This window comes from Chiloscyllium plagiosum, chromosome 39, assembly GCF_004010195.1.
Source record: "Chiloscyllium plagiosum isolate BGI_BamShark_2017 chromosome 39, ASM401019v2, whole genome shotgun sequence".
Classification (NCBI taxonomy): Eukaryota; Metazoa; Chordata; class Chondrichthyes; order Orectolobiformes; family Hemiscylliidae; genus Chiloscyllium; species Chiloscyllium plagiosum.
This window is the reverse complement of record NC_057748.1, coordinates 27,246,140-27,254,800: the sequence shown is the minus strand read 5'-3', so window position 1 is coordinate 27,254,800 and position 8,661 is coordinate 27,246,140. Positions and strand designations below refer to the sequence as shown.

The 8,661-nt window shown below is 56.8% G+C and overlaps 2 protein-coding genes across 2 annotated transcripts in view; one reads left to right on the top strand and one right to left on the bottom strand.

The window, feature by feature from the left end:
• kat8 (K(lysine) acetyltransferase 8) overlaps window positions 1–4,277 on the bottom strand; it is a 12,431-nt gene extending 8,154 nt beyond the window's left edge. Inside the window, exons 1-3 of the mRNA XM_043679343.1 lie at window positions 3,718–4,277; window positions 1,643–1,717; window positions 1,197–1,372 (exon numbers count right to left, since the gene is read on the bottom strand). Coding sequence (XP_043535278.1) covers window positions 1,197–1,372; window positions 1,643–1,717; window positions 3,718–4,246 — 780 coding nt within the window. The 5' untranslated portion in view covers window positions 4,247–4,277. The remainder of the gene's footprint in view (window positions 1–1,196; window positions 1,373–1,642; window positions 1,718–3,717) is intronic.
• An 84-nt stretch (window positions 4,278–4,361) lies between these two features.
• Window positions 4,362–8,661, top strand: part of LOC122542053 (3-methyl-2-oxobutanoate dehydrogenase [lipoamide] kinase, mitochondrial-like) — a 20,230-nt gene continuing 15,930 nt past the window's right edge. The window contains exons 1-2 of the mRNA XM_043679342.1: window positions 4,362–6,451; window positions 7,770–7,838. Of these exons, the coding sequence (XP_043535277.1) occupies window positions 6,224–6,451; window positions 7,770–7,838 (297 nt within the window). The 5' untranslated portion in view covers window positions 4,362–6,223. The remainder of the gene's footprint in view (window positions 6,452–7,769; window positions 7,839–8,661) is intronic.

Here is an 8,661-nt window from a genome sequence, read left to right as displayed (position 1 = left end):
GAGAGAGAGAGAGCGCGAGAGAGAGAGAGAGAGCGCGAGAGAGAGAGAGAGAGCGCGAGAGAGAGAGAGAGAGCGCGAGAGAGAGAGAGAGAGCGCGAGAGAGAGAGAGAGAGCGCGAGAGAGAGAGAGAGAGCGCGAGAGAGAGAGAGAGAGCGCGAGAGAGAGAGAGAGAGCGCGAGAGAGAGAGAGAGAGCGCGAGAGAGAGAGAGAGAGCGCGAGAGAGAGAGAGAGAGCGCGAGAGAGAGAGAGAGAGCGCGAGAGAGAGAGAGAGAGCGCGAGAGAGAGAGAGAGAGCGCGAGAGAGAGAGAGAGAGCGCGAGAGAGAGAGAGAGAGCGCGAGAGAGAGAGAGAGAGCGCGAGAGAGAGAGAGAGAGCGCGAGAGAGAGAGAGAGAGCGCGAGAGAGAGAGAGAGAGCGCGAGAGAGAGAGAGAGAGCGCGAGAGAGAGAGAGAGAGAGAGCAAAGACAGAGCTCAAGAGAGTGACAGACAGACAGGAAGGAGCGCGAGCGGGCAGAGGAAGGAGTGTGAGTGAGAGACAGATAAAGACACGTTAGCAGTTTCCAGGCATGATTTGCAGGAACATATGTGACAGCAGTCAGCTACACATCCCTCCGCCCGTGACAATCTGTCCTAGTCCACCCACCTCGACGTGGCAGTCAGGAAAGCACCACAACGCCTCGGGAAGGCACCCAACATCATCGAACTCCCCTCCCACCCCGGTTCCACTCTCTCCCATCAGGCAGAAGCTTCCCAACAGATTCAAGAGCAGCTTCTTCCCCGCTGTTAACCCCCGGCGTCTGGAGGGACCCCTCAGATTTTAAATTTAAAATGTCAGTCTCGCTCTGTGCTGCTGCTGCTAGAACATGGTATTCCTCGCTGTGTTCTCAGACCCGAATGCATTTTGTGTGGGGCGATCTGCCAGTACTGCACACCAAACAAAACCTTTCACTGTACCTCGGTACACGCGGCAATAGTAAACATTAAAACAAAACCTCCGCGATCGCTGTCTACGCCCTCCAGTTTCCACAGAGGAACATCCTGCGGGACTGTCCAGGCTCAACCCTCATGCGTCAGTTGCTGGGAGCGCACTGATTGGGGTGGGAGTTTCCAAACCGTGGATGGGGGCGAAGGTGGAGGGTAGAGGTGCCACAGGGACAGGGCAGAGGGAAGCGCGTGCCGTGCGCGGCCCAGCCCGTACCTTCTGGATGTGGTTGATCTCGTCGTGCTTGCGTTTCTGATTGCGGGTGATCTTGCGCTCGGGCTGGTCGGACAGCTCGCTCATGTATTGGTCGCTGGTCTTCTGCACCGCCTCTTTCAGCGTCTTGGTCAGAGCCAGGCGGTTCTTGTCCACCCATTCGTCCAGCCGGCGGTTGACTGCCGGGGGCGGGGGGGGGGGGCAGAGGAACAGGGACCCCCCGCCACCCCCCCCCCCCAAATGAAGGAACACGCATGAAGACCACCCCCCCTGCCGCTCCACATCTAAGTGAGATGACCATTGTGCTACCCTCGTGGAAGATGCCCACCAACACACCCCCACCGCCCCCCAAAACCTTTATCAAAGGGACGGTGCACTGACAGGAACATGTGTTATGGGATTTGGGTAGGGGGGGGGTGAGGAATTTCCCGACTGGACCAGATACTCACAGCCCACGTAATGCACGTAAAACTCCTCGCGGGCTTCCTGCTCGTTCAGTCGAGACTGGATCACCTCCGCCGAGTCTGCAACAGGTCAAAGGTCAGCACGTTAGCCTCCGGGTAATCCCACTGTCCCCCCGCTCTCTCCCCATAGCCCTGTATCGATCCCCAAACTAATCCCACTGTCCCCACGCTCTCTCTCCCCATAGCCCTGTATCGATCCCCAAACTAATCCCACTGTCCCCCCGCTCTCTCTCCCCATAGCCCTGTATCGATCCCCAAACTAATCCCACTGTCCCCCCGCTCTCTCTCCCCATAGCCCTGTATCGATCCCCAAACTAATCCCACTGTCCCCCCGCTCTCTCTCCCCATAGCCCTGTATCGAGCCCTGTATCAGTCCCCAAACTAATCCCACTGTCCCCGCTCTCTCCCCACAGCCCTGTATCAGTCCCCAAACTAATCCCACTGCCCCCCCCGCTCTCTACCCATAGCCCTGTATCAGTCCCCAAACTAATCCCACTGTCCCCCGCTCTCTACCCATAGCCTTGTTGAGAGCCAATATCCAAGGGATGACTGACAGATGTTAAGGGGGGGCAAAGCTTGAACTGTTTGATGGCTATGAAATAGGGAACTGCCCGGCTTTCGGGGTGGGGTCAGGTGCGTGTCAGGGGACGAGAAGAAAGGCAGGCTGAACAGTGGGACTGACAGGGGGTCTGAAGGCAAGTGACCCAACTCCCACCATCCTCCCTTTCCACTCCAATCCCAAACAGACACCAGCAAAAGGAGATTAGCTTGAACATCATTTGAAGGCTGGCTCCGATCGCAGGGAACAATGACAGGCACGTACGGGGTTAGCCCAGCAATGAATCGCCTGTTGACAGCAAGCAAGGGGATGCGATTGGGAACCCTTGATGGATGGGGAGCAGGAGCGTGGTGGAAGCCTAGCCAGCGTTGAGAGGACGGGGTTAAAAGGAGGTCGCTGAGAGATGCCCCCCCGCATTCGGGATTCAGAAAGCTCAATCGCATCCAAGTCGGGTCATTCGCGGCATGGAGGGGAGCAACGCCGGAGGGGAAAGGTGGTCTCCGGGGAATTCCCCATCACCACCTGTAGCAGATGCCGGGTGACAGACAGCAGGCAACCACGGAGGCAGCAAGCAGCAGGGGAACTGAAAGTGGCTGGGCTCCCAGCAATGCCAGGGAAGGGGGGTAGAAACGAGACTGTTCCCCCCCCCCCCCTCAACACTGACGATTGGAGTAGATGCTGTGGGTGGGGGCATGGCTTTGGACAAGTGATAAGAGTCTGAATCAAAACACAGATATTGCTGGGAAAAGCTCAGCAGGTCGAGCAGCATCCGTGGAGAGAAATCAGAGTTAACGCCTTGGGTCGAGTGACCCTTCGTCAGAAAAAAAAAGTGTCTGAATTTCTTTCTGATGGACAGCCTCCGTGTTGAGTCTGGTCGGGTTGATTTTGGGGTGGTTGGAGCAAGTGAACAGGGGAACGTGATCCAGTCTGGACGAGCGAGGCTGGTGGGGGAGGGACGAGGTCACCGAGAGATCCCTGGCCGAATCCAGAAGATGACGGCGATCGATTACGGGAAGGTGTGACAGCTCCAGCTGAGCAAAGGCAGGTGCCGGTGGTGGGGGAGCCAGGGGAAATGTAGGGTTATATAGGGTAGTGAGTCTGGGTTGAATGCACATAGGAGTGGTGGTATGGAATGGACATGATGGACCAATAGCCTCCTTCCACTCTGTAAGAATTCTACGAAGCTCCCCACCAATCCACTCACCATTTTGCCTTGGAAATGAATCGGTAGTCCTTCAAGTGTTGCTGGTGAAAATCCTGAAATTCCCACCTTTATGGAGTTGTTGGTGTACCTGCAAGTCATGGACTGTAGGAGCGGAACAATTCATGTTCAACTCCTATCCAGATATTGTTTACAAGAGCACGCACTACACCACGTACTGTGTGCTCTGCTGATCCATGTCAAACAGGGTGGGGGGGGTGGGGGGGTGGTGGGGGGGGGGGGGGGGGGGGGGGGGGGGGGGGGGGGGGGGGGGGGGAGGATGTAGGAGGCAGCCCTTACGCCAGCTGTTGTCCGCCCTCCTGCACAGGTAGGTGGCTCCGATCTCCACCGTCACCTCTTGCTCGCGGCCGCCGGGGGGATTGTTGGCGCTGGAGGACTGCCCCGCGCCGCTGCAGTGCCGGCCGGCGCCGCCGGGCGGCGATCGCTCCGGAGGCTCCGAGCCTCGGCGCTGCTGCCGGGACGGCAGAGGCGGCGGCGGAGGAGGAGATTCGTCGAGGCCGGGCTCTCGCTTCACTTCGACCAACAGGCCGCCGCCGCCGCCGACGGACACTTTCATGCCGTTGCGGAAGGCCGCCTCCTCCTCCTCGGTCTCCATCTCCTCCGTCTTGATGCTGCCGATCACCGTCTGAGTCTGAGCTGCCGCCACCGCCGCCATGACCGCGTGCCCTTCCCCCACCCACCAGCCGTCTGTCAGCGCGCTGACGTCACGGCTCATTAGATATGCACTGGTGACACCGCCCCCCCCTTTATTGACGTACGGATCCGACGCCGCTGATTGGTGGTTTCCACCGCTTAGCTCCGGCCTCATTTACCTATTAACATACAAACATGACACCGATGACTCTTGAAGTCCCGGACCGATCAACCAAATCCCCGCCCCTCCTCCTCGTGCTACTATTATGCAAACATGACACCGATGATTGGTGGATCCGCCTACCTGGCCCCGCCTACTTCTTCCATATTTAGTCTCGCCTACGCGTCAAGCGCTCGCGATGTGCGGATATGACCCCGCTGATTGGTGGAACCGGACGCCGCTCCCCGCTGTCGCCCCAATTTCGCCGTCTCTAATACGTCACCTTAACAAAGACGCTGGCCCGCCAACGCTGATTGGTTGGGCCCGCCGTCGTGCCCTGCCCACTCGACGTCATTCCCGCCAAACGGGAGGCGGTGCTTCGCGTGCCCCTGGTTGTTGAGTTCCGTTGCTGTGATTGGCCGAGCCCGTGCCACCTTCCCCGCCTCTACCGTCGCGCCGTTTCCCATCTGATTGGACGGTCCCGTTCTGTCCCCGCCCACCATTCGGCGTCACGCCGCGTTGACGCGCGTGCCCTCCCTGCTGATTGGACCAACGCGCCGTCGCTCCCTGCCGCCCGCGCCGCCCCCTCTTATTAATATGCGGAGTCGGCGCCGGCGATTGGTCACCACCTCTTGCTCCCCTGCAACGTCACGATACACGGTGGTACGTGACTCTTCCCCCTCCCCTCCCTCACTGTTTGGTCCTTGGGGTTGAAGGTGAAGGGTCGACCTAATATGGCCGCCTTGACCCCATGTAGGAGCAGTGGGAACTGGAAGAGTTGGAGTTGCTGCCTGGTCTCTGCTTGAAGCCCTTAGATTCTGTGTGCTGCGGCAATGGGGACAGTGAGGGTCACCTTGGCACCCAAGGTCACCTCAAGGGTTGTTTGACCTCCTGCACTTTGTTTATTTCCAGACTTGCTGCATTTGCAGAGTTGGAGGAGGAATTGGAGGTTTGGCTTGGTCCTTGTAGCTCCAGGATTGGGGTTGGTCTCAGTATCTCCAGGATTGGGGTTGATCCTTGTGTCTCCAGGGATTGGGGTTGGTCTCTGTATCTCCAGGGATTGGGGTTGGTCTCTGTATCTCCAGGATTGGGGTTGATCCTTGTGTCTCCAGGGATTGGGGTTGATCCTTGTATCTCCAGGGATTGGGGTTGATCCTTGTATCTCCAAGGATTGGGGTTGGTCCTTGTATCTCCAGGGATTGGGGTTGGTCCTTGTATCGCCAGGGAGTGGGGTTGATCCTTGTATCGCCAGGGAGTGGGGTTGATCCTTGTATCTCCAGGGAGTGGGGTTGATCCTTGTATCGCCAGGGAGTGGGGTTGATCCTTGTATCTCCAGGGATTGGGGTTGATCCTTGTATCTCCAGGGATTGGGGTTGATCCTTGTATCTCCAGGGATTGGGGTTGATCCTTGTCTCTCCAGGGATTGGGGTTGATCCTTGTCTCTCCAGGGATTGGGGTTCATCCTTGTATCTCCTGGATTGGGGTTCATCCTTGTATCTCCTGGATTGGGGGATTGGAGTTGATCCTTGTATCTCCAGGATTGGCGATTGGGATTGATCCTTGTATCTCCACGATTTCGGGTGGGTGTCAGTGTTGTATTAAGTTGTGTATCCCCAGGTTTTGGGGGGGGCGTTGAGGTTGATCTGTCTCCCCAGGTTTTGGAGTTATTCCTTGCTCCCCAGAGGTTGTACTGACTCTTGTACCCCGAGGTTTGTTGGGGGGGTGGAGGGGGGGGAGAGAGACTGTGGGATCCCTAGGTATTTGGGAGGTGTGGAGCAAGGGCTGTGGTTAATCCTTCAGGCTCCAGCTTTGGGGCATGGTGGTCAGTGCGGATTCCCGCAGAGTTGAGGGTGAGTGTTGATTCGCCCGGAGAGTCTCTGGGTTTAACTGTCGATTTGAAGCTGACGGGTTATTCTGGGACCACCCTTGATTGCGGTTTCGTAGAGCTGGCTCTGGCTTGACTGGGGTGAGGTAGGACAGGACATCGAGAAGATGATGATGTTGATGATGATGAGGAAGATGGTAGGAGGAGGGGGAGGACCAACAGGCCGGGCCCGGGTGTCCCTGAGCTTCCTGCTGGCTCCGAACGCCCCTCGATGGAGGTCCACATCGGCCAGCGACCATTACCACCATCACCACCACCACGAGGTAGCCAAGGAGAGGTCCAAGGCTGTTAGCTCCTTCTACAACCAGTCTCTGATCGACAGTGCGGCTGAGAAGGTAAATTCTTTCACTCACTGCGCCCCACACGCCACTCACTTAAGGTGTACCCCTCCCATTCCTTGCTCCCTTCACCCCTTCCCACTTCCCCCTCTTTCCATCAGATACAGGAGCAGAAATGAGGCCCTTCGGCCCATCAAATCTGTTCCGCCATTTCTCAACTCCATTCTCCTGCTTTCTCCCCGTAACCCTTGACACTCCAGAACCCCTCTATCTCTGTCTTAACTATACTCCACGACCTGCCCTCTATGGCAGTGAATTCCACAGACTCCCCACTCTCTGGCTGAAGAGATTTCTCCTTATCTCCCTTCTAAAAGGTCTTCCCTTGACTCTAAGGCTATGGCCTCAGGTCCCAGTCTCTCCAACCAATGGAAACATCTTCCCAACGTCCACTCTGTCCAGGCCATTCAGTGTTCTGTACGTTTCAATTTGATTCCAACCCCCCGCGCCCCCAATCCTTCTAAACTCCATAGAGTACAGACCTCAAATGTTCCTCATGTGATGTGGAGGATCCGGTGTTGGACTGCGGTGGACCGAGTTAAAAATCACACAACGCCAGGTTATAGTCCAACAGGTTTATTTGGAAGCACACTAGCTTTCGGAGCGACGCTCATTCAACAGATAGCTGTGGAGCAGGACAATAGACACAGAATTAAAAGCAATAGATGAGTGACATGCCACTGAAATGATATATTGAACAAACCTTCAAGTGCAAATTCATCAGTAGACGAGTGTGTGTGTGCGTGCAAGAGAGTGTGTGTGGAAAAATTCCCTTTTTTGAATTGAGGGCGTGCCATTTGGCAGTTTTCCAATCCTTTGGGAGTTTTCCACGCTCGAAGGATTCCTGGAAAACTCCCAACGTACCAACCATCGCTGTTCCTGGAGGGCCCCGAAGAACCAGGGGCAAACGCAGTCGGACTGACAGAATCTGCATGGGAGCCAGGCTCTGCCCAGTCGAGGGAAGCTCTCGCGCTTTGTCACTCTCTCACACACTGTCTCTCACTCGCGCGCTCTCGCTTTCACGTGCTCTTCCCCCTTCCTCGCTCTTTCATGCGCTTTCTCGCGCACTCTGTTGCGCGGTCTCTCTTGCTCTCTCTCTCTTTCTCACATGCTCACTTTCTTGCTCTCCGCTCTCACCCTCCCCCTTAGATTTAGTCCTTTCCGCTGTGCGTTGTGCTGGGGAAGGTGCAAGTGCAGGGATAGGGATAGAGAGAGAGAGAGAGAGAGAGAGAGATGGTGCGGTGATTATGTTGGAAGCTGGTCGGAGTGTTGGGGAAAGGCAGGAAATTCAGGCTGTTGCTTGCTCCTGTCTCCACAGGCATCTGTGCGTCTGACACCCACAACGATGCTGTACGCTGGCAAATCCCCAGACGGATCGCACCTCCTGGTACGTCAGTCACCTTTGTGTGTGTGTGTGTGTGTGTGTGTGTGTAGAAACAAGGGAGAACATACCTGGGCGAGTACAAACGTAGGGACATCCCCACAGTTGGGAGAGAGTGAGTGGCGTATCACAGGGAGGGAGGGGGATTAGACTGGGTGGGATATTAAAGGGAGTGGGGAGTGAGGGGAGAGAGTGGAATTAGACTGGGTGGGATATTAAAGGGAGTGGGGAGTGAGGGGGGAGAGTGGGATTAGACTGGGTGGGATATTAAAGGGAGGGGGAGTGAGGGGGGGAGAGTGGGATTAGACTGGGTGGGATATTAAAGGGAGGGGGGAGGGAGGGGGGAGAGTGGGATTAGACTGGGTGGGATATTAAAGGGAGGGGGGAGGGAGGGGGGAGAGTGGGATTAGACTGGGTGGGATATTAAAGGGAGGGGGGAGGGAGGGGGGAGAGTGGGATTAGACTGGGTGGGATATTAAAGGGAGGGGGGAGGGAGGGGGGAGAGTGGGATTAGACTGGGTGGGATATTAAAGGGAGGGGGGAGGGAGGGGGGAGAGTGGGATTAGACTGGGTGGGATATTAAAGGGAGGGGGGAGGGAGGGGGGAGAGTGGGATTAGACTGGGTGGGATATTAAAGGGAGGGGGGAGGGAGGGGGGAGAGTGGGATTAGACTGGGTGGGATATTAAAGGGAGGGGGGAGGGAGGGGGGAGAGTGGGATTAGACTGGGTGGGATATTAAAGGGAGGGGGGAGGGAGGGGGGAGAGTGGGATTAGACTGGGTGGGATATTAAAGGGAGCGGGGAGTGAGGGGGGAGAGTGGGATTAGACT